The sequence below is a fragment of the Diaphorina citri genome, unplaced genomic scaffold (genome assembly GCF_000475195.1).
Source record: "Diaphorina citri unplaced genomic scaffold, Diaci psyllid genome assembly version 1.1 scaffold876, whole genome shotgun sequence".
Lineage (NCBI taxonomy): Eukaryota > Metazoa > Arthropoda > Insecta > Hemiptera > Psyllidae > Diaphorina > Diaphorina citri.
The window spans coordinates 30807-56866 of record NW_007378308.1 but is presented as its reverse complement, the minus strand read 5'-3'; the positions used below and the strand labels follow the sequence as shown (position 1 = coordinate 56866).

General features: G+C 41.2%; 1 protein-coding gene and 1 pseudogene across 1 annotated transcript; both read right to left on the bottom strand.

Moving 5' to 3' along the window:
* Positions 1-295: 295 nt before the first annotated feature.
* LOC103512713 (E3 ubiquitin-protein ligase MYCBP2-like) lies at positions 296-25957 on the bottom strand. The gene is made up of 30 exons (XM_026826111.1): positions 25911-25957; positions 25053-25133; positions 24597-24732; positions 23797-23914; positions 22427-22452; positions 22135-22284; positions 21800-21976; positions 19757-19960; positions 18918-19144; positions 18274-18496; positions 16218-16427; positions 15591-15756; positions 14785-15037; positions 14178-14407; positions 13626-13705; positions 12857-13047; positions 11829-12005; positions 11233-11407; positions 10630-10747; positions 9418-9629; positions 8978-9230; positions 7619-8708; positions 6133-7229; positions 5446-6065; positions 4409-4574; positions 3921-4064; positions 3059-3294; positions 2448-2642; positions 1742-2012; positions 296-739 (listed from the first exon to the last, which is right to left on the bottom strand). The coding sequence occupies exons 1-30, from the start codon at positions 25955-25957 to the stop codon at positions 624-626; spliced, it is 7389 nt and encodes a 2462-aa protein (XP_026681912.1). The 3' UTR covers positions 296-623.
* Positions 20366-20500, bottom strand: LOC113468863 (annotated as a pseudogene).
* Positions 25958-26060: the final 103 nt, after the last annotated feature.

The following is a 26060-nucleotide window of genomic DNA, read 5'->3' as shown; positions in this document are numbered from 1 at the left end:
TAGAAGTTGGTTTTCATACATTTCAGATCAACAAATTATGGGTGGATAAAACTATGTTTATGTAGCCTAACTTAAAGATGACCTTCTCATGGCCGGTACCATAATCGGTATAAACCAATATCTAATTGGCTAAATTTTTACATAAAAGTTAAAATCAACCAATCAGATTGCTTAATCTAATGAGTTTTCATTGTAGTCCCGGTCATTTATGAATCAACCCGGCTGTAAAATATGTTGCCAACATTCTTCAATACCCCCCCCCCCCTAGAAAAAAAAAAAAAAAAAAACATGTTTATGTAGCCTAACTTAAAGATGACCTTCTCATGGCCGGTACCATAATCGGTATAAACGAATATCTAATTGGCTAAATTTTTACCTAAAATTTAAAATCAACCAATCAGATTGCTTAATCTAATGAGTTTTCATTGTAATCCCGGTCATTTATGAATCAACCCGGCTGTAAAATATGTTGCCAACTTTCTTCAATAACATTTACCTATGAGAGGGTCACGAAAGTATGCGATATATGGGTAGTTATATCATTAAGCTAATGAGAATCAAGCTATTGAATATACATATTATACATAGGTAGAATCCAGCTATTGCATATTTATAGGTAAAGTTTAAAAAGTATGTGCATTTCTGCAGATGCCACAGCCCAGAGCAAATTCCTCCCCGGTCGCAGGGTGTTCTACATGTAGGGGACATTCATCTCCCTCTAACTGAACTGCCTTCGGTCCTAGAAACAAATAATGCGTTCAATGTCCATTATATTCATCAAAATAAATATCTACTAAATAAATAGCATTTTTTGCCCGAAAGATTGGTCTGGCCATCCAGAGAGGAAACGCTATATGCATCCTAGGGTCTCTACCTGAGGGCAGAAATTTTAGTGATTTCTTTTTCTTTTTATATATACTTAAATAAATTGTACCAAAGTATTTAATATCTACTTGCGCATTCTCTTGGAAGAGGATGTGGTAGAAAGAGGACACCATGGATATTGGATAAGTTTTATATCAAATGGTGCAGAATAGGGTGCAGAGTAATTGGCCAATTTGATTGACAACGTTCAGTAATGGACAAGGCACTTTAAGAAAAAGTACTTAAAAGTGACAAAAGGAGACTAAACTACTAAAGGCAGCTGAAATGTGGATGTGGAGAAAAATGACCGAAACAAAATTGATAGAAAGCAAGAGCAACGAGAGAGTACTTGGAGAAATACAAGAAAAGAGAGAATTGATGAAGTAGAAGAAAAAAATAAAGGTATGACACATCATCCGACATTATGAGAAGACCAAGGAAAAGATAGCCAGAGCAAAACCTAGGAAAGAGATAGGTTTGGCTGGCAAAGATTGCCTAAGGCAAGAATTTCGCCTTTTGTAAAATTTAAACTTGTATGAGTTGTATGAGTTTATTATTATAATTAAATCTTACAAACACTCGGCCCAGATTTTTTGGCCTTTAGTGTGGATAGTATACTCGACTATTATTGCATTTTTTCTCTTATCTTGACGAAAATTATGATTCTATAATTGATTTTTGGATAAAATATAAAAAAATAAGAGAATGGCTCATCCCAAAAGTGACTTTAGCCCAAAATAGTTAAAATAGAATTTAGCCCAAAATAGTTACAATAGAATTTATCCAATATAGAATTTAGCCCAAAATAGTTAAAATAGAATTTATCCAATATAGAATTTAGCCCAAAATAGTTAACATTCAAATTGTGAAAACTTACCTGCAGGACAGTACGGGAGCTGCGTGGTAACAATATTGGTGACCCGTTGGAAATCCTCGTGGCAAGCATTGCAGAAGTGAGTCGTGCCAAAGCAGAAGAACACAGCCACGGAACAACAATAGCGACATTTGTACTCGAGGAAGTCTTGTCCATGTTTGGGACACATTTGTGCGCGCGACACATCACTACACGCGCCGCATACTAGTTCAGCGGGATTATAATCACTAGCACCTAGCTCAGCGTCACAACGAGCTTCCCCACCATAGTACGCCTGGAAAAAATTCCACATTGTAGTCCCCGTAGCTCAGACGTAGAAAGTTGGACTCGTAATCCCGAACCTGCGGTTCAAGTCCTTATGGTGTCACGAAATTTAGTAATGTTACGTCATTTTGAATTGGACATAACACATTATTAACTTTTTATAGTTAAAACTGAATGTAAAATCCAGATATTCAAAGCGTATTTATCGCCACATGGCAGAGACAAATAGATAGTTAATGTTCTGGGGGTGGTCCATGCATTAACTAGAGTGTCGCAGAGCTTTTATATTTATATTCCCATCAACACACACAAGGCCTAATTTCGGATTTTTCAGTCCTAAACAGGGAGGATGGAACAAAAGGTGAAATTACCTTGTTACATAGGAAGCACGGCCTTATTTCTGATTTTTCAGTCCTATTGAGGATAAATCAAAAGTAGAAATTACCTTATTGCATCGGAAGCACACATAGTAGGCATACTTCTCCATGGCATACTGGGCCAGGTTACCCCCTACTTTATCCAGTCCTTCATATTCCAGTCTCATGAGAGCTTTCCGTTTGACATCTTCCATGAGAGAGCGCACCGGTTTGAGAACATCAGCCAGGGCTTTGTGCTGGATGGGGGACTTGCAGATTGGACACTGGGGGAATGACAAATCGAAGGGTTTAAGGTTTAAGTTAAGCGTAAATAAATAGAAAGGAAAAAAATAGCCAAGTTGAAATTGAGAGAAGGTTAAAGGAATGAGGTTTGATAGAGGGAACCGATGACATCTTCCATGAGAGAGCGCACCGGTTTGAGAACATCAGCCAGGGCTTTGTGCTGGATGGGGGACTTGCAGATTGGACACTGGGGAAATAACAAATCGAAGGGTTCAAGGTTTAAGTTAAGCGCAAATATATAAAAAGGAAAAACATAGCCAAGTTGAAATTGAGAGAAGGTTAAAGGAATGAGGTTTGATAGAGGGAACCGGGCGGGGATCGAACCCGCGGCCTAGCGCTTACAAGGCAGACGCGCTACCAACCAATAAAGTAGGCTGGCCAAATTTAAATTAGTTACCTGTTGGAATGAGAAGGATATACGGGGTCCTGCCCATTTCTGCACGAGTACAGAGCGAGTACAATGATAATGAAATACATGGCCACACTCTAACTGTATGGCCGGCGCACAGGCCAGGGCTTCAGTGAAACAGATCATACACATATCATCCGCGTCTTGCTTGAGGGGCCGTGTGTCTGGATTACTATGGGAGCCCTGGTCACAGCCGTACAGACATGGGAGACACGACTCTTCCCCTGGGAAAATGTCAGAAATTTATAATAGAAGAGAATGTACCTTTTTTTAAACTGCCAGCATATGTCACTTCAAAAACTTAACAGAGAGATTCGTTTAAGGATGTAAATCAAATGTGGTCTCTGGGCCTAGATTCGAGAAAGGTACGGTAAAATAGGTATGTAGTGCTTTACTCTTACCTATACCAAAAATCCCTCTTGGGAAATGCAAGTAAAAAAGGAAATGTTAACTTTTGCCTTAGCTCGCTCCAACTATGCAGAGAGGTTCGATTAATTATAAAGATCAAAAGTGTCCCTTGACTGAGCTTCGAGAAATGTACGGTTCGGCCGCTATTTGGACAAAAACCGGGAATTACAACGGAAGCGATTGCATCCCTCTTGGGAAATGCAAGTAAAAAAGGAAATGTTAACTTTTGCCTTAGCTCGCTCCAACTATGCAGAGAGGTTCGATTAATTATATAGATCGAAAGTGTCCCTTCACTGAGCTTCGAGAAATGTACGGTTCGGCCGCTATTTGGACAAAAACCGGGAATTACAACGGAAGCGATTGGGAGCTTTCTTATGACAGTTTTAAGAAAGTAGAATGGAAATGATGGAATTCAAGTTGACAGAAAGTGTCCTCTATTTACCTCTTATGCCATGGCAGGGGTGTCCACAGGGATGGAAACGGGTGCACGCATTCTTGCTATGTTCTTGACAGTCAGGGTCGGCGCATACATTCCCAATAGCTAGGAGACCTGAGGTGCCTGTGAGGCCGCAGAATCTGCACACACCTATAAGAGAAGAGGAGGAATTTCTCAATAGTAGGTCATAAATGTAATAATAATAGTCTTGGTATAAAACAGAAAAAAGCTAGCTGCCCTTTGAATATTTATTTATACTTGCGCCTTTTACCTAGTAAACTACCTTAGTCTTACCCTATGTAGATGAAATAATTATGTAGTAAGTACCACCTATATAATGGTACTCATTTCTGAAAACTGAGGACAAAATATCGAATAAAATTTCAAATAGTAATCTAATTGAGGATAAAAATCTTGCTTTGACTGGAACTTGAACCCGTGACCCGATCATCAATCAAGCGTTTCACTGATGCTGATGATAAGGTATCACTTACCCGATGTAACTCCACATATTCTTTGCGATGACTTGGCTCCCTCTCTGAACTCTACCATAGCTTTCAGCGTAGATGAATCTGCCAGTACCAACACCCAGAACAACTTGGTTCTACCACAACCTTCATGAAGGTCAACTTTGATGGCTTCCTCCTCTTCCTTGCATACCTGGAATACAATGAAAGTTAGATTCTGCCAGTACTAACACCCAGAACAACTTAGTTCTGCCACAAGCTTCATGAAGGTCAACTTTGATGGCTTCCTCCTCTTCCTTGCATACCTGGAATACAATGAAAGTTAGATTCTGCCAGTACTAACACCCAGAACAGCTTGGTTCTGCCACAACCTTCATGAAGGTCAACCTTGATAGCTTCTTCTTCCTTGCATACATGTAATATAGGGAATGTTAAGGCTACGGTTAAATCATCAGATTTCTAATCGTATGACTTTGCGTGATGACTTTCTACTGGCGAATATTCCATTACCGCAGACCCCAGCATTTAGGGCCCCCGAAGGAATATATTCAGGGGAGTGGGGGCGAAAAAGCACATATTATTGCTTCTTCACTACCTGGGCTTGTCCTTCCATCGAACCCAGGACCCTCAACTGTCGAATCCGCAGAGAGTGGTCCGGACCTTTCAGCCTGGAATACAATGAAAGTTAGATTCTGCCAGTACTAACACCCAGAACAGCTTGGTTCTGCCACAACCTTCATGAAGGTCAACCTTGACAGCTTCTTCTTCCTCTTCTTCCTTGCATACCTGTAATATAGGGAATGTTAAGGCTATGGTTAAATCATCAGATTTCTAATCGTATGACTTTGCGTGATGACTTTCTACTGGCGAATATTCCATTCCCGCAGACCCCAGCATTTAGGGCCCCCGAAGGAATATATTCAGGGGAGTGGGGGCGAAAAAGCACATACGCCACAGTGGCTTTCATTTGCTTTTGGGTATAACATAAAAGATAACTAATAACTACACAATAGTCACAATACAAAGATAGATGGGAAGATGGACAATAATAAATATTATCATACCTGGCGTTGATGGTTTCTCGCTTTCCTCGGCATATGTAGATATCTATCACAATCCCCACACAGGTTCCCACATTGGTTACAGTGGATGATAGCATTGGTCTCCCCATCATCATGGTTAGCACAGGTAGGTCTAGGCGGTAGAGACCCCTCAGTATGATTCCATTGGGCAGACGAGAGTCGTTCTGCATGCGCCAAGTCCAACACACACAGTGATGCCAGGGCTAACCATAGGGTGGGGCACTTGAGACATTCATTAGGCAATCGCCTATCCTCACTGAGACGCGTTAGGTTTATAATGTTCTCCGCGATAGCTGCTTTTGTCACTTGAGACCAGGTGTCTCCTAACTTCCCACTCGTCATGTCTTTGATTAAACTGATAATATCCTCGGCTAGCTTCCTGTTGATAGTGCCCTTCAGATACCAGCGTTGTCCCGTATGCTCCTTCATAGTGAAGAAGTTGGCAATGGACACAGGACTCACTTTGTTATCCTTGGCACTGGATTTGATCTTCACTTGAACAGTGAGAGATTTGGCAATACAGCTGAGTAATGGATCTAGAATAGCTTCCGTGTGAGGATTGAATAGTCCATCATTCCTCAGTGCAGCTACACTATTGAGATCTTAGAATAGCTTCCGTGTGAGGATTGAATAGTCCATCATTCCTTAGTGCAGCTACACTATTGAGATCCTGTAGTGGCATGGTGGAGATGTTGAGAATAGAGGCTAGCTTACTAGGAGATACTTCTGGTAATATTCTCCTTAACAATAAGGTGACTTGTCTCTGAACTCTAGGAGATCCTGTGTGTAGTAAGATGAACAAATCATTGACGAGATCATGTTGTTGAGACAGATAGCAACGTCCTACTGGACTACCACTCAATGCTAGTACCATAGATAGCATTTCAAAACAGTAAGTATCCTGGAAGTCAGAACTAGTTGTGTTACTTGAGGCTGAGGCAGCATGTAGTCTGACCTCCCAATCCTCCTTACATGCAGCAGCTTCCTTCCTGATAGCATCCACGATATGACAACACACTTGCTTCTGTAGATGTGTTAGCTTACTACGGCTGAATAGTATCCCCACCATATGTTCCTTGAGATCATTACTCTCCTGATCTTCCTGGTCACTCTGGAATCCTTGCAAATGTTTCCCAAACACTTGCGATACAATCAGACGGAACACTTTCAATGTTTCCACCTCACATAGTCTATGCTGAATAGCAGCCGCACTGTATTGCTTCTTCACTACCTGGGCTTGTCCTTCCATCGAACCCAGGACCCTCAACTGTCGAATCCGCAGAGAGTGGTCCGGACCTTTCAGTTCTAAACGTATGACTCGTCGACATTCCTCAGGTAGGCTGGTATTCACCCACCCCGTCCAGCGTGGTTCTATCTCTAGATGAGATATTTTGTGTAGATCATCTATACTAGTTCCTGCCTTGATCACCAGGAGTGTCACTTTATTCGCCAAGTCTCTACAGTTGTCAATATGTACGTAAATCATATTCGGACATAGTTCCGCAACATAGTTGAGTGTTAGGATCTTGGGTCGGTTTCTATCTTCTTCACCAGACTCCCAGAAGGTTTCTGTAGAGCTGTCGGTTAGACTTCCCACCATTGCTTGTCGGGAGGATGCTATGATCTCAATATTGGCAGTCAGATCTTGCAAACATTCCACCTTGGCTGTGGTGATGGAGTAGTGACTCTCTGCAATACTGTAGATCTCTTCTGTCTCTTCCTCACTACGGGAGAGAATCTTGCTGATATTACTGAACACTTTGCTCCTGCAAACAATAAGGAAATAAATCATTATTGTTAGTTCTGTGCGTCAGGTGGCACTATTCTCATATAAAACAAAGTTCTGAACAGGGATCTGACTCTCTGCAATACTGTAGATCTCTTCTGTCTCTTCCTCACTACGGGAGAGAATCTTGCTGATATTACTGAACACTTTGCTCCTGCGAACAATAAGGAAATAAATCATTATTGTTAGTTCTGTGCGTCAGGTGGCACTCTTCTCATATAAAACAAAGTTCTGAACAGGGATGTACTTAATCTGGTGGGAAAAATCAAATAGTTACCTGTAATGAGTAGCGACTAAGTACAATATAAGAAAAATAAATAGGTAATTAGAAAGACCATTTGGAAAAGTTCCATATACATAGGTACATACCTGTGTAGGAAGGAATGATCAGCCTGAGTGAATCGTATACCCCAGCACCTCATGGCCATACGTTGCAATGCAGATCCCATAGGAAACAGTAGCATCATATCCGCTATCGTCTGTAGGAACTGATGGAATGCACCAGACAGTGGATGCACAGAACTCGCCATGCCTAGGTCACTCATAGGATGTTCACATATAGTACACAACTCGAGATCATCTTTCTTCTCGGCTTTATTCGGCTCCTCTCGTTTCTCATCGGAATCTATCGGAGTCAACGCGTCCACAAACCACCAGAAGATATCATGCAGACATACAGGCTGGGTGACATTGTGGCATAACCAGTTGAATGCTTGGAGAGCAAACACCTTGCATGTGGCTTTACGGAATGATTGCTTCATACTCTGGTGTAGACTAGGGAGATGATGTTGCTGCATGATAAACATGATGGCAGGTCTGCTACTCAGATCAGACTTGCCATCCTCAGACACCAGGTTCTGTAGTGTGGAGGATGGATAGACAAGGACAGAGGACTCTGACATTCCCTCACTGGTAGAGTTGAGTCTCTTGCGTAGAATAACAGAGCGGTCTAACTCTTGCTCATTGAAATTCTCAACCTTGCTCCATTGTGAATTGTTCATCCCCATGGATACAGACCTATGGAAAGGATGTAGTACATTGTCCCCCTCTATTAGGATATCAGACACAGGTCTTCCACTCCTAGGCTTGTCATAGCGACGTACTACTTCCAAATCATCAGGTCTCATCTGATCTGCATTGACACCAAGTGCTGAGAAGCACAGAAAGGGTTTGGCACAGATAAACTGGTTGGTATGATCTGGTGGGGTTTGGTTCACATTGGTTACCTTAGACATAGCGTTGAGCTCCAATAGGAACAGAGCATTACTTCGCATGATATGGTGCGTTTCAAACAAGGCGTTGGATTTGTCTGTGCCAAAGCTAAGGCGCTTGTCGAATTTCTTGGACTTTTCCGGTTTCTTGTGAGTGGATTGCTTCTTGGATTTGATGTACTTCTCCCTGCAGTTATCACAGATTAGATACCAAGAGGATCCCCCCACCCCGCCATCTCCACATTGACCTGAAATACCAATGACTTAGTATTAGCACATGAAACATTCTAAAGCCTGATAAAAAAAGACTGCTGAATTACCCTCGGTTTAGCTTCCGGTTTCCCTAGAAAACGTTTGATTTTGAACATCCTTGGAATTCATACAATTAGGGCAGGCACAAATAACGCCTAGTCATAGGAACCTAGCTTTGGTCTCAAGTCACAAGTATGAGCATACGAGTACTTGAGCAAAGTAAACAAGATACCTACATATATTCTAATTCTAAAGTTCCAATTACCTGCCCATCCCACACAATAGCTCCCGCCGCTATTATAGCCCTTGCCACCCGCATGACTTCCGCACCCCGGATGCGTTTGCCGCATATGATAGGTCACCGGATGCGGAAAACTATCGCCGCATAGCTCGCAAGTGGTTTCCTTGAGGTTCTTCCATTCCTTTTTCCGGCGCGCGGACTTGCGTATTTTACCCGTATCTGCGGAAGGTCGCAGGGAGTATTGAGAAGAAGGGTTGATTGTGTTGGTTGAGAACATCTGGAAGAAAAAAAAAATCAGTGATTATTTAATTTGTTTGATTAAAAAAAAGTAGGTACTTTATAAAGGTAAAGGTACTTTATAAAGTACCTACTTTTTTTAGTCTTCCTGGGATCGCAAACAATATCCTCAGGGACAAAGTATGTACCTAATACCTGCTTCAACTTCTCTAATTCCGACTTCTTACCTGCAGACAGTTATTAGTCAGTTCTTCCCACAGATGGACCAAACATTTGAGAGCAGGTGGTAGTATGGAAATAGTCTGAGTGTTGGCATTGTCCGTTCTACTCGACAGTTTCTCATCAAATCTTTTGGCCCTCTCTTGGGATACTTTGGATGGGGCTACTCCATCATCCAGATCACTTACATCTCCAAACATAAGACGGTCACTGCTGCTTCCTGAAACAAAAAAGAGGAATTGATTTGTTTGGATGTAATCTTAGGTTGGGTGGAAGAGAATCCTGCCATTAAAGCCTTTTTTTTAGTTTTAAAAGATGAGTGTTTCACCGCCGTTTAATTTCGTAGCGATGAAACAACTGCAACATTGGACGCTTGTGGTCTGTGTCGTAGCATGCCCATCCCGTAGTATGCCTCTCATCAGATGGGCGAGAAGAGACACAATACTTCCCATTTAGGTGCTGGCTCAACACGAGAACACCAGAAAGTAACCCGTTGAAATATTTGCAATCGAAAAACGAGTACAAACTTTTGTCGATGGACGCTTGATGTGGCCTGTGGCGTGGCATGCCCATCCCGTAGTTTGCCTTTCGTCAGATGGGCGAGAAGGGGCACAATACTTCCCATTTAGGTGCTGGGTCAACACGAGAACACCAGAAAGTAACCCGTTGAAATATTTGCAATCGAAAAACGAGTACAAATTTTTGTCGATGGTGGGATTCGAACCCGGGACCTTCTGCATGGCAAGCAAGCGCGTTACCACTGGACCAACCGTGCCTTAAAATCTAATATATAAAAATGAATATTTGTATGTTTGTTCGAACTTTATGCCTGGCCAAACCGCTCATCTGATTGCTATGAAACTTTGTCAACTTATTGATTGCACTCCCGGCTATTTTCCGGTTCGTTTTTGTTAAGCTACGCCGAGCAAGACCACTAAATGGATGAGTGACATGAACGGCCATGCCTTAGGGATTTCGGCTAGTAATAATAATAATAATAAAAAAAAATCTTACACATGGTCTTTCGCTCTTTCTTACTGAAATATTTTATTACACTGCTGGAACTCAAACCCATGTCCTCGGTTAGGAATCCGGTCACTGCATTACAACTACACTAGTCATGAATATAAATTACTAGTGTCCTAAGAACTGTAGACCTCAAGCAGAATTTCGAAAGCTTCATAGGATCCACAGCAGCTGATTTTTTTTTTTTTTCTTACCAGAAGTATCATCTGTGGACGATGAAGAACTGAAGTCGATGGGTGAATAACTGGCGACTAGGGGGTTCGAATCCCGGAGCTTGTCAATACTCTTGCTTGGTGAACTCTCCGCCATTTCCTGCAATGTGACAGAAGTGTTATTTTAATGCTTTTTATTATTATTATTTAGGAAAGGGGGGGGGCTTGAGTTAAACACTTACGGGAATCTCTTAAGGTGTGTCCACAGCCACACATACTTGACAAGGCCATCGATCGATGTCGACTGACTCGTCCACACTGCTTCGATAACATAGATTCACCTCGACGGCCAGTCGACCATGTTTACACACACCTTTACAGGGGGGATTGATAAAATTTGCTTTATTTTAATAATTTTACAATATAGGTACATTAGTGTTCTTCCCCTCAGCTAATGTCTAACTTTTTGTGGCACTTAGAGGGAAGGGAGGGTTACTTCTCATTACTTTTTCACATGTCATAGTTTTTTTCCCCTCCAGAACATTCGTAATGCAAAGGCATACGTGTTTTTACGTTTCCTCCCGATTCAGGCTGGTTCAAAAAAAAAAAAAAACTTGGAAATTCTGGGACACCCTGTATACTTACCTCTCGTATAGGTGAGGAGCGTCGTTTGGCCACACTGTTAGTTTCCTCAGGATACAGGAATCGTCTGCTGGTACCTGAAGACATCCCCTGGCTATCAGACCGGGCTGGTAACGTTTCCAGAGTGGAGGGCTTGATGTAGGAACTCACCTCCACGGAGTGTCTTTGAGATGCCCGCCTGTAAAGCAAGAAGTACCAGGAAATTTCAAAGTTCGAATTTTAGTTTTTTAGGTCCCCATGTACCTATTAGAAAGTCGTGTGATGTCACACCAGATTTCCCCCCCCCCAAGCTGGGCACTCAATATTAGGTAGACCTGACAGGCGGACCTGTTCAGGCGTACCTGTCAGGTCTACCTGATAATGTGTGTGCTCATAAGGTATCAGGTATACCTGATAGGCGGACTTATTCAAACGTAAATGATACTGAGTGGCCGGCCTGATGGTGTTCATAAGGTATCAGGTATACCTGATAGGCGGACTTATTCAAACGTAAATGATACTGAGTGGCCGGCCTGATGGTGTGTGTGTGTGTGTTCATCAGGTGTTAGGTAGTGAGTAGACGGCCTTAGAAATTATACAGTGACGTTAAACCCTCTTACCTCTGAATATGCCGCGTTACCACCAGAGCTCCCTGTTTGGGCAGTGTCGGATGGAACTTGAGGAAGGAGGCACATGCCATGGCATCGTGTACTATGCCCTCATGCCAGATGAACGCCGCGAATATAGCGCGTAGACTTTCCGCCACTGATGGGGACATGGCTATCTTGGTACCATCCCTGTTGAGACAAGTATTGATGTAAAAATTATGCTAAAAATACAGGCTCTTTTTTTTGAAAGAGTTCGCGAATATAGCGCGTAGACTTTCCGCCACTGATGGGGACATGGCTATCTTGGTACCATCCCTGTTGAGACAAGTATTGATGTAAAAATGATGCTAAAAATACAGGCTCTTTTTCTTTTGAAAGAGTTTAGAACCAAGTGATGCCAGATGAACGCCGCGAATATAGCGCGTAGACTTTCCGCCACTGATGGGGACATGGCTATCTTGGTACCATCCCTGTTGAGACAAATATTGATGTAAAAATGATGCTAAAAATACAGGCTCTTTTTCTTTTGAAAGAGTTTAGAACCAAGTACATTTCTACCAATTTTTGTTGTAAGATTTGCTTTTTCCAAGTGGATTGTATGTTGATGTCGGGTGGTTTGCTCGTAGATGGCTGGGAAGGATTCCCGAAAAGAATTTTTCGTACAAAACGATTCATGGTTATTTCGAATAGGTAAATAAATTTGAAATTTCCAGTGAATTTGTTTGTGGAAGGGGAAGGTTAAAAATCAGAGTAGTAATACTGACTTTTTAGTGCAGAAGATTTACCTATATGGCCAAAAATATTTTAATCGAGAAATCGGGGCCGTAGTTAGGAAATTTGAAATTTCCAGTGAATTTGTTTGAGGAAGGGGAAGGTTAAAAATCAGAGTAGTAATACTGACTTTTTAGTGCAGAAGATTTATCTATATGGCCAAAAATATTTTAATCGAGAAATCGGGGCCGTATTTAGGGTACCTATGTATGACTAGGAAGAAGATTAAGCGCCTTTAAACAGAAAAGGCTCGGAAGAAGATTACTTACTTGACAGCCGCGTCCACAAGGGAGCTTCTCTTCTGCGAGTTCACGCTGGATGAGGCGTTGGGACATCGCTTGGACTTATCCTTCTTCGAGTTACATCTCATTGGTACGCTGGATGTGTAGTTGCCATTCAGAGCTTCGATGTTGTCTGATGTAGAGGAGGTGCGGGGTTCGGAGCCCTGGGTGTCATTATTCTGCAAAAAAATGGTAATGTCTCGGTGGTGCAGTGTTTAAGACGCTCGCCTGGTAAACAGGAGGGCGTGGGTTCAATCCCAGCCGAGGTATGGAATTTTATCAATATAATTTGATAATTTGACCACAGTAATAGTAGTAGCCTACTGCTGGAGTAAAGGGACTTTTCAGTCCTATTCGAGCAGTATAAATAGGTAAGTACTATTATTATTATTAATATGTAGGCATAAAGTCAACAACTAGTCAAATTACTAATGCCAAACCCAATTTGCGGTGTCTCGGAATGGTCGGCTTTCTCCTATTCTGTTTGCCTTCTCTCTTTCATGACGGGACTGCAGTTACAGTTCCCTCCATCAAAAATTGAAATAACAATATTTGCGGACCACTTGATATTATAAGATAATTTATTGACAAAGATTGTCTTGCAAAGATTATCCCAGGCCATGAAAAGGGGGATTAGTCTGAGCATCAGGAGTACTCTCCCTCCGCCCCAAGAAGTATACCTACGTATTTATTGACATATTGAAATGAGTTCAATACGTATACCTATGGAATTGGATATGTCATATAAAGTACTTACATGATATCGTTTCCTGGCTGACTCAGGACTGGATATTTTCTTGTTGAATGAAGACTGCTGATACATTTCATTGTCCGTGCCTGAAAATATTAATAATAAATTAGCTCTTCAATAAATTTATCAACGAATGGCCAGGGCCACAAATGCCACAATGTGAGAGCTTGCTAAACTTGGTTCAAGTTCAACTCTTGAATCAAGGTGGCTAAAAGGTTTTAAATCGACGCCAAACTGTCTGTTGTCCCGTTCTGGAAGCTAGCACTGAAATAAGCTAAAAACCACATTTCAATGTATTTATTTATTCATTTATGATCTAGATGTAGACTCTAGACTAAACCAGACGTGATGAAATAATAATCGGAACCATGTATTTGGTGCCACAGTAAAATACGCTCAAATAATTTCGGTGTAAAGGCCCGTTCTCACTTGCTGTTCGAAAAAAATATCGTCCGTAGTGGGAACACTCTCATTTAAATTACATTGCCTACAGGACATTCGGAAAAAATCTGATGAAACTCACGACAAGTGGGCACGGGCCTTAAGTTGGGTACTCACCAGAGCTACTCGAGGACAGTTTACACCTCACATTCTGATTGCTTTGACTAGAAGATGACGCCGCGAGGAGATTATCGTGTATTTTCTGCGCCTGTTGAGGGCTGTAGATTCTGCCTGACCGTCTCTTAGGAGTGTCAGGAGGGGTAACGCCGTTCCCATTTACCCGGTTTTCCCCTATGGCCGTCACGATGTCTTTGACGGAGATGTTTTTTAGGTCTGCCGATATGTCGCTGGAAGAGGGAGAACCACACGAAGTGAATTAGATAAATATCTACTAAAATTAGAAGAAAATAGGTCTTCACTTGACTAAATACTTTTCTTTCACTACAATTTTCCAATTTAGTCCTGAGGATGGCATCATGAGATGCTGAAACATGTTGACTCTTTTCCACCAATAAAGTTGTGCATTTAGTCAAGGCCATCGATCGATGTCGACTGAACCGTCCACACTGCCTCGACAACATAGTTTCAACTCGTCGATCGACATCGATTGATGTCAATCTATGTTTGCATTGATTGATGTCAATCTATGTTTGCACGCACCTTTAGAGTGCCTAGGGTTACACGGGGTAGGGTTAACTCTATCTAATCAACTGTACCAACTTACATGGACTGTCCGGAAATATGCTGTGAGCTGTTATCCTTGGACCAAATCCACTCATGAAGGGCCGACAGTTTCTTCAGACCTCCCTCACTGGCGGAGGTTTCAGCTATTAGATGTTCTTCAGGATTGAGTTGCGCCTCAGTGGGAGGGGGGACGTTAAGCTTTCGCTGTCGTACGGGGGTGCCAGGGGGGTTGGTAGGGAGGAGAGAGGGGTGCAGGGGGGAGGAGTGACGGGATGATGAGTCCTGCAGTAAATCTGAAATGAGAGGGAGAAGAGATTGATATTTCGTTCGATAATTTTTGCGAGGTAAGGAAGTGTATTTTTCCAATTTCTTTTGGATACTAGGCCTTCAATAGTTAATCTATCTATCATCAGTATCATCTATTATATTTATGTGGTGCTCGTCAACTTCTTGGTCATCTGCACCGAATCAATAGTTAATAATGCACCATCTAATTTTCTATTTTCCTTTTAAAAGAAGGGGGAAATAATCAAATTACATAGCCAAGGTATTTATTGAAGGATGGAAATTAATTGCAAAGGAAGCACTTAGTAAAGCTGTCAAAACCACGAAAGTTGTGAAAAGGCTCTGCTTTAACACGAATAAATTTACGAGTTATTTGTTATTTCCTTTTTTCAAGCTACCTAACCCTGTGCTACCTGACAAGGGATCTTGTCCACTACTGGAACCTCTGTCTGCTCGTAGATACATCACGTGGCTAAGGACCAGGCTTCGTCCACATCAGTCACGCCTCATCAGGTAACTACTTTTTGCATGCTACCTAACCCTGTTTAGACAAATAGTCACCTGACAAGGGATCCTGTCCACTACTGGAGCCTCTGTCTGCTCGTAGATACATCACGTGACTCTTATCCATGGCTAGGGACCAGGCCTCGTCCACATCAGGACCACAGCAGTACTTTTCCACAGAAGCCTCATCCAGCTGTACCCAGGTACCTTCGTTGTTTACCATCTGGAATGCGATTAAATCGACAGGCGTTTAGCAACCGGACTTCTCAAAATAATTAAAACAATATTACACTACTTACCTAGTACTAGTACATATATCATTATTATTTTTTATTTATTTAAATTGGACCTACAAAGTGGGTCCTTATTGTGTGAGGGGGAAAACGCGTTCTTCCCTGGTAAGCGCGGAATCGAATACCAACTGGAGTATGATATTTCATCCTTTACGCCTTTACGGGTTCTAAAATGTGAGAACTAAATGGGCACTACAGGTTAAAATTTAACAACCACATGTGTCGGGATCAACTATTCTTGACGGAAGAATCCTAATTGAACTAATTTTCCTAATGAATGTTGAAAAGTTGGGTAGGGATATGCGCGTACGCAATCCCCGCTATTTCTTCCTAGTTGGTACCTTCTACACAGAGTGCTAATACTCGTACCTTCTTTACAAAGTGTCATTACCTTCATACAGTTGATGGAATGGAAACACCCCTTGGTGACTTGGGCGCCCTCGATGAAATCCTGAATAACCCCCTCGTAGGGGATGTCAAGCTTGGGGGACGGGTGCCCCCCATAGGTCAAATCCTCCGCGTAACCATTGCCCCCGTTACTGGAGCGTCTGTAGTCCGCTGAACACTCTTTCTTGCTGATGGGGACCGCTTTCATTTGGACCTGTGGGTGCAGAGGAGTTTATGAAGAAACAATCTACACATTGGGCATTCCTTGCCCTGTACCTGCAAATATTTGTACAAGCTTGATGGGTAGCGATCTACCTTGTAAGCGTTAGGCCGCGGGTTTGATTCCCACCCAGGGCGGATTTTATTCCGAACGGATAATGTTCGTTCTCGGAACGGCTGGCTTTCTCCTATCTTGTCTTCTCTCTTCAATTTCGGGACAATAAGACCTTGGCAGTTCCCTCTATCAAGCCTAATGTACATACTTTGTACCTATCCTTGGAACCATTGCACACCAGTGTTGGTTGAAAAGCTGAACCCTTGAGGTCATACAGGAGGACCTGTGGAACCGACAACTATTGCAGATCCCTCTTGAAATTCTAAATAGTACTCATTATCAGGTAGACTACACAGGTACAATTGCACACCAGTGTTGGTTGAAAAGCTGAACCCTTGAGGTCATACAGGAGGACCTGTGGAACCGACAACTATTGCAGATCCCTCTTGTAATTCTAAATAGTACTCATTATCAGGTAGACTACACAGGTACACCTAATCAGGTCCGCCTTTATACGGGATCACCGCGGAATACTTTGAAGCACCCCCATTTTGAATCAGGATGGAATGTGACAAATTTAAATAGCCTATGTTACCCGTAGTACTCTTCTCTACAACAACAAAAAAATTCATCGTTTCTCGTGAAAAGAGGAGATAAGGGGAAACTCACATCATTGCACTGACACAGTCAACAGCTTATCAGAAACAGACCTTTGTCAGATAAGTTATTTTTGTAACTTTTGTAGGTAGGTACCTATGATAAAACGTAAAAAAAAAAAAAAAATACATAATGGATTTCTTCAGAATCAGAATTAACTTGAACAAACATGTTAGTAAAGACATTTAGCCAATGAGATAAGATGTATATTCCAAGGGCTTAAAAATGTATAATGGCACCCATATGACTAAAGGCAAACCCATATCTTTTTATGGTGATTTTGGGACTGTTCTGTGTTTTGATGATGCATAATATTTATGTTCCTTGTGTATCTTTCTTGTTTATTTATTTTTCAAACAGATATACTGGGTTGCCTGGGTTGATGATGGAGGAAAATGAACTTGTGGTCTTTTGAGATCCTACTCAAAATTCCATCTTTCCAAGCAGTAGTCATTGAACGCAGAAATTCTTGGTAAAATATTCAAAGAGGGACAACGTTTAGTCACATACGCTGATCCTGTAACAAAAGGATTCACTTTGAGCAAGAAACAATAGCCCAAAAGCTAAAAAAAAGCCCAAGTGCTAAAAAAAAACCTATAAGAAATAGGTATGTGTGAACCACCCTGTCTTTTGTCAAATAATGGTTGACATAAACTCACTGATAATCTTGAAGACCTTTTGTGTTTTTTATCCCAGCTCAACCTTTCTCAAGAGAAACAGACCCTAGCCAGGTGTAAAGCATATTTTTTGGGTGGGTTATGAGAAAATTACTTTATCACAATGAAAAGCATGATGTTTCAATAATAATTGCTGTTAAGGGTGGGGTGAAATGAAACTGAAAGGAAATAGGTATGTGTGAACCACCCTGTCTTTTGTCAAATAATGGTTGACATAAACTCACTGATAATCTTGAAGACCTTTTGTGTTTTTATCCCAACTCAGCCTTTCCTTTCTCAACAGACCCTTGCCAGGTGTAAAGCATATTTTTTTTGGGGTGGGTTATGAGAAAATTACTTTATCACAATTAAAAAGCATGATGTTTCAATAATAATTGCTGTTAAGGGTGGGGTGAAACTGAAAACACAGGTACACCTGTCAGGTCTCCCTGATAGTGAGTGGCTGGCCTTACCTTAATATTGGGCGAGTACACAGTGTTGCCATACTGATCCTTGGTAATCAACGTGACAACACTGGGGCAGCCTCGTCTCAACTCGTCCGCATTGTAGAGCACCTCCGTTTTGTTCACGTCCACATAGGATTCAGGTTGAAGCCATCGGGATAGACGACCCCCGGATGTGTCGGGCAAAGCGTGAACGAAATCCTTGAGGAACGACCGTTCGTTGGAGCTGCAACTGAACCGCTGACTCTTTTTGAGTTTTCCAAAATTTTGGCCTTAATTAACGGCCGAACGGTACCATATTTTGGAAACCTACAAATATTACTTCGACCACATATGTATGTACATGTCCAGCCACTTACTATCAGGTAGATCTGACACCTGATAGTGAATGGCTGGCCTAATATATCGTTATCTACATAATCGACTCACATGATTTCAACACTAGGTGGTTTTTTCACAATGTTTGTGGGTTGTATACATGTCCAGCCACTTACTATCAGGTAGATCTGACAGATGGACCTTTTCAGCCGTACCTGTCAGGTCTACCTGATAGTGTGTGTGTTCATCAATTAGACCTGCCAGATGGACCTGATCAGGTGTACCTGATAGTGAATGGCTGGCCTAATATATCGTCATCTACATAATCGACTCACATGATTTCAACACTAGGTGGTTTCTTCACAATGTTTGTGGGTGGTGTAGGTTGGTCAGGAGGTACAGTAGGTTCAGGCGGAGGTTTGGTTTGGTTCATAGGCAGAAGGAGAGTCTTGTTCAGATGCTGATTGTATTGGAGACACCACGCCTCCTGATAGAAAGCACCGCAGTACTCTTTCATCGTTTCTGAGTGGAGTCGAACCCATACACCGTCCTCATTGTGAATCTGAAACCAGAACCATGGGCCGTCAAACTTACTCTCCAAAAAAACATTTCGTGAACCCAAAAAACACATATTTTATCAACATCGTTAAAAATTGTTTCAAATTACTAGCAGAAGATTTACCTATATGGCCAAAAATATTTTAATCGAGAAATCGGGGCCGTAGTTAGGGTACCTATGTATGACTAGGAAGAAGATTAAGCGCCTTTAAACAGAAAAGGCTCGGAAGAACATTACTTACTTGACAGCCGCGTCCACAAGGGAACTTCTCTTCTGCGAGTTCACGCTGGATGAGGCGTTAGTTTCTAATTACTTGACGTTTGAGCGCTTTTCGGCAAGACAGACTGGCAGAAAACTCAAGCAGAGTAGGTAAGGATGTAAGGAATTTTCATCGTGCTAAGGTCAGTCACTCACTATCAGGTACGCCTGATCAGGTCTACGTGATAGCGAGGGGCTGGTCTTAGTAGACGATCAGACCGAGATTGCTCTTAGTTATGAGGTGGTGGGTGATGGTTATGCACAGGCAGCACAGGGCTAGACTAGGTTTTAAAGGCTTTTTTTCAGCCAGTATATAACGTATAACCACCACCTGTATCTAATCTATTCTATCCTTACTTCGTCCAGGAAGGCCACAGTTCCATTAACAGGCACCACGCCTAACTGTTCTGATTTGAGGGTAGGATGGGACCGGATACGAAGACCAGCACTGTTCCTGGCTATGAATCTTCGGAGTTTGTTGGAGGGGTGCGAGATTTTCTTCGTTCCCTGGGAGGGCGTGATGACACCTTGGGGAGGTTCTTTTACTTCTAACTTGTGCTTCTGGAACAGAATGAAAAGGGGATGGAAAAAGATAATTCATTTGAAGGGCAGAACAAAGTGCAACTTCAGAACAGGACTGAAAAGGTGTGTGTCTAAACATAGTCGATCGAGGAGGTGAATCTATGTTGTCGAGGCAGTGTGGACGGTTCAGTCGACTATGTGTGAACCTGTGAACACACCTTAAGAAGTCCTTATTGTGTGAGGGGGAAAACGCGTTCTTCCCTGGTAAGCGCGGAATCGAATACCAACTGGAGTATGATATTTCATCCTTTACGGGTTCTAAAATGTGAAAACTAAATGGGCACTATAGGTTAAAATTTAACAACCACATGTGTCGGGATCAACTATTCTTGACGGAAGAATCCTAATTGAACTAGTTTTCCTGATGAATGTTGAAAAGTCAGGTAGGGATGTGCGCGTACGCAATCCCCGCTGCCAAAAATTACGCGCCCGAGGTATTCACATTTGGAATACTCGCAGGGGTCAACCCAACCTAAGTGCAATGGAAGTTATGGAAACAGGGTCTCCACTCCAAATTTTAAAAAATCACTAGATTCGAGGAAAAAAAATCACTAGATTTGACTTGAAAATCACTAGATTTCTAAATTCTCCCAAATGATAGTTTACTCGTGGTTTTTGAGGGTAGAAGTCTCATATACTCATTTTTACAGTAAAAAATCCTCTATAAACAATGGAAAAACTGGTTAACTTTACTTTCTATGACTCCAAAAACTTTTTTTTTTAAGCTAGCAGCTAGCAGCACGCTATTGGCCAGATGGTCACCCATCCAGGTACTAACCATGCGCAACCGTGCTCAACTTCAGTGATCCATGCGGAACTGGTGCTTTCAAGGCACTATTGCCGCGCCGCTGGTTTATAGTTTATGCAAACTATAGCGCTTTCACTGGTTCGAGTAAAATTGGCTGAATTTTTTTTTACAATCTAAATCCATTTATTTTCAAGATTTTTCACCAAAATGAGATTTCCAAATCAGCTGATCGAAAAAAATTTAGGACCCTTTTTTTTTTTTTTAAGTTTTCCTTCACGAACGGATTTGGCGAAAAATCGCGAATTTTTGGTGAAAAATTCACTTTTTTTACATACTCCAACCGGGCCTATATTTAAAGCAGTGCAAATTGCATACGTGACTAATTTGAAGGGGCAAAAATTGTAGGTTTTTGAGAAAAAATGGTTCATTTTTTCAGCTTTAGGGACAATTTTGCAATGAACTTACATTTCTTTCAAAAATCACTAGATTTTGACCTCAAATCACTAAATCACTAGATTTGCCAAGAATTCACTAAATTTAGTGAAAAATCACCAAGAGTGGAGACACTGTATGGAAGGGCCTCACCCTGGAGGAACCTCCTTATTGATCAAGGTTAACCTCCACGCCAGGTAAGTAGAAGTTAAGAAGGGTTAAAATGAGTATTTCAATAGAACTCGAAATGTAAACTAGTGAGAAGTTTTGTAGAGTATTTTAGTGTTGAGAAATAAAACTGCTCACTCACATCGGAGTCGAACTCGTGGTACGGAGATTAAAAGAGGGGCGCATGATACACAATGCTTGCACCAATATACTCGAGACCCGACCCGACGTCACGTCATGTAGAGGTAGGGGTCAACAGTATCAAACGAACCCGTACTTTAATGTGTTAAGTTTTGACGTATGGTATTGTCATGCTAAATTAGGTGTACGGTCTTGTTACTAACTTTTGGGTTGATTCTTTTTGAGCGTTTGATATTGTCATTATGAAATGATAATATTTGGTGCCGAGCTGCTGAGGCTTACAGTGCAATAGATCAGGTTTCTATCTTGTTCTTAGACCAAATTCTTACCTGAGGTACAGGATAGCCGTCAATACAGGCAATGATAGAGTACCAGGTGGCTCTGGCGGGGGTCCAGGAAGCAGGATACATCCCGTCACTGTTGCATTTGACCTGGATTTCTTCGGATTTGCGCTTGTTGGTTTGAGATGCAAACCGAAGCTCCTCGTATGAATAGTTTTCGTACGCCTGGAAATTAATTTGTAAAGTTGAGATTGATGAGGGCTTGAAAATACAGTCGAACCTGTCTAATTGGGATTTCAAGAGACCGGTAATTTTTTCCGCTTATCCAGGTGAAAACTATTTAGATTTTAGACGGGTCCCACTAACACAGGTTCGACTATCACACAAAAACACTGGTGAATGGTGAATTGGTGAATATGATATTGAGCAGGATACATCCCGTCACTGTTGCATTTGACCTGGATTTCTTCGGATTTGCGCTTGTTGGTTTGAGATGCAAACCGAAGCTCCTCGTAGGAATAGTTCTCGTACGCCTGAAAAATAATTTGTAAAGTTGAGATTGATGAGGGCTTGAAGAATACAGACAAACTTGTCTGATCGGGATTCCAAGAGACCGGTAATTTTTTCCGCTTATCCAGGTGAAAACTATTTAGATTTTAGACGAGTCCCACTAACACAGGTTCGACTATCACACAAAAACACTGGTGAATATGATATTCACGAATTCAAAGGAACGTTAATTTGAACCTGTGGGTGAAGAGGAGCACTCCAAAATTATGGAGCATCGGCCTTGGTAAATATTATTACCTTCTTTACACAGTATTAGCACCTTCTTTACACAGTATTAGTACTTTCCTTACACAGTATTAGTACTTTCCTTACACAGTATTAGTACTTTCTTTACACAGTATTGGTACTTTCTTTACACAGTATTAGTACTTTCTTTACACAGTATTAGTACCTTCTTTACACAGTATTAGTACCTTCTTTACACAGTATTGGTACCTTCTACACAGAGTACTAATACTCGTACCTTCTTTACAAAGTGTCAAACCAGAACCATGGGCCGTCAAACTTACTCTCCAAAAAAACATTTCGTGAACCCAAAAAACACATATTTTATCAACATCGTTAAAAATGGTTTCTAATTGTAAATTTTCAATATCATCATTGTAGATATGATATATGTAATAATGATATCTATGTAATCAATATTATATATTAACAAAAATAAAAAAAATAAAATAAACAATATGCTTGACTTTCCCAAAATTCCATGTTTCCTAGTCCTTCTTCCTAGATTTGAAGGGCAGAACAAAGTGCAACTTCAGAACAGGACTGAAAAGGTGTGTGTCTAAACATAGTCGATCGAGGAGGTGAATCTATGTATGTTGTCGAGGCAGTGTAGACGGTTCAGTCGACTATGTGTGAACCTGTGAACACACCTTAAGAAGTCCTTGTCCTTATTGTACAGTAAAAAATCCTCTATAAACAATGGAAAAACTGGTTAACTTTACTTTCTATGACTCCAAAAACTTTTTTACAGTAAAAAATCCTCTATAAACAATGGAAAAACTGGTTAACTTTACTTTCTATGACTCCAAAAACTTTTTTTTTTAAGCTAGCAGCTAGCAGCACGCTATTGGCCAGATGGTCACCCATCCAGGTACTAACCATGCGCAACCGTGCTCAACTTCAGTGATCCATGCGGAACTGGTGCTTTCAAGGCACTATTGCCGCGCCGCTGGTTTATAGTTTATGCAAACTATAGCGCTTTCACTGGTTCGAGTAAAATTGGCTGAATTTTTTTTTACAATCTAAATCCATTTATTTTCAAGATTTTTCAGCAAAATGAGATTTCCAAATCAGCTGATCGAAAAAAATTTAGGACCCATTTTTTTTTTTTTTAAGTTTTCCTTCACGAACGGATTTGGCGAAAAATCGCGAATTTTTGGTGAAAAATTCACTTTTTTTACATACTCCAGAATTTCGAAAGCTTCATAGGATCCACAGCAGCTGATTTTTTTTTTTTTTTTTTTACTTACCAGAAGTATCATCTGTGGACGATGAAGAACTGAAGTCGATGGGTGAATAACTGGCGACTAGGGGGTTCGAATCCCGGAGCTTGTCAATACTCTTGCTTGGTGAACTCTCCGCCATTTCCTGCGATGTGACAGAAGTGTTATTTTAATGTTTATTATTATTATTATTATTTAGAAAAGGGGGGGGGCGGCAGAAGGGGGGGGGGGGGCTTGAGTTAAACACTTACGGGAATCTCTTAAGGTGTGTCCACAGCCACACATACTTGACAAGGCCATCGATCGATGTCGACTGACTCGTCCACACTGCTTCGATAACATAGATTCACCTCGACGGCCAGTCGACCATGTTTACACACACCTTTACAGGGGGGATTGATAAAATTTGCTTTATTTTAATAATTTTACAATATAGGTACATTAGTGTTCTTCCCCTCAGCTAATGTCTAACTTTTTGTGGCACTTAGAGGGAAGGGAGGGTTACTTCTCATTACTTTTTCACATGTCATAGTACAAAGTGGCTCAAAAGTTAGTTAAGAGAGTTACAAGAATTGACCAAAACATACAACTATTAAGGATTTCAAGCCAGGACCAAAAAAAAGAAGAAGAAGAAAAAGCCTTCCTCTGAGTCATTATTTCATGTCACTACTCACTATCAGAATTTTAATATTAGTCTTGATTCGTTGATTATTAATCCAATGCTTTAGCTACTACACATATGAGACTGTTTTAAAAATCCTATTTACAATTCCATGATTAGTAGGTAACTAGGTATCAGGTATCACAATTATCACACAAATACTTACCAAATTAGAGGAGGTGATATCATTCCCCAGGACTACCATACCAATGGGAGCTGCCTTGAAGCTGGGTCTGGTACGAATATTATGACCAGAAGCACCACATTTGACCACCTTATACTTGACTGTACCCTTATGCTTGCTGAAACAGAGACAACATTGATATTTTATAGTGGAAATTTGGCTCTAAATAACTCCTTTTTTGCCTTTTCCTAATTTAGACGGCATCGGCATAGCGGAACCGTGCTTTTCTGGGCACCCGGCTCAGGGACATTTTTGATCTATATAAATTATTGAACCTCTCTCTGAAGTTTGAGTGCCTTGAGCCGAAATTTGAAGTCCGGAGAACCGCTGACTCTTTTTGAGTTTTCCAAAATTTTGGCCTTAATTAACGGCCGAACGGTACCATATTTTGGAACCCTACAAATATTACTTCGACCACATATGTATGTACATGTCCACCATCGGGATAGACGACCCCCGGATGTGTCGGGCAAAGCGTGAACGAAATCCTTGAGGAACGACCGTTCGTTGGAGCTGCAACTGAAATCAGAAAACGAAACCGAAGGTTAAAGGTGTGTCCAAAACTCCAAACATAGTCGACCGGATACCTTAGGAAGGGTTAGAAATTAGAAATAATGGGAAAAGACAACATAGACCATAATAAATATTATCCCTGCATTTGTATATATATATAAATAAAAATCTCATTCTGTAAAGCTGTGTCCACACAACCACACATAGATGACGCCGTCGATCGACGAGGTGAATCTATGTTGTCCAGGCAGTTTACGGTTTCAGTCGAAATTAATCAACGGCGTCGACTTTATGATGCCACAGCTCAAGGTAGAATGATCCCAACGACAGGAAGATCTTTACATGTCCACCTGTGATTGTCAGGCAGCACACAGGATTGGATTCAAGAGTTGCATCCTGTTTACATATCCAGTATTTGAATTGAAATAGTTGAGGTTTAAAGTTTTTTGGTCGCATAAGAACCACTTTGAAAGTTTTGCACCCCAATCGACCTTACTTCTAGATGCCAACACAAGCCACCTTCCTACATCAGTCTTTATTTTAATGAATGAAAAGTAGGGATTACCCCGTCTTTCTCTATCTCGCTCTAACAATAGAACGCCTATGCGTTACGTTCTCTCTCACATTATCCCTTCTTAACAAGTGCCCTATTGATCATCTTCAGGCCCTGTGTCCACGTCTACATAAAGAGTCCTAGGCTATACAAGTGGACACTATACAAGATGTCATGCGTTATAATTATGAAGAGTAGGGAGGTTATGGTATTGGTATCGGATAAATTACACTACAGTGAAGTTTGAAGCTATTTCTGATGACAAAAGTTCTCCCATCAGAGGTAAAAAGTGGATTTCTGGCCTGAAAACAAAAGTTATGTGTTTCCATGAGATCTATTCTCAGAATTTTATAGAGCTCAGTTCACTGAAAATTTCTTTG

Bases quoted from the DNA above. Each gene is read 5' to 3' on its own strand.
- LOC103512713 (XM_026826111.1), bottom strand. From the start codon at position 25,957: ATGGGAGAACTTTTGTCATCAGAAATAGCTTCAAACTTCACTGTAGT. The intron at 13,706-14,177 runs GTGAGTACCCAA...TAATATTTTCAG, and splicing joins ACTGTCCTCGAGTAGCTCTG to GCACGGACAATGAAATGTAT. The intron at 8,709-8,977 runs GTAATTGGAACT...TTGGTATTTCAG, and splicing joins CTATTGTGTGGGATGGGCAG to GTCAATGTGGAGATGGCGGG.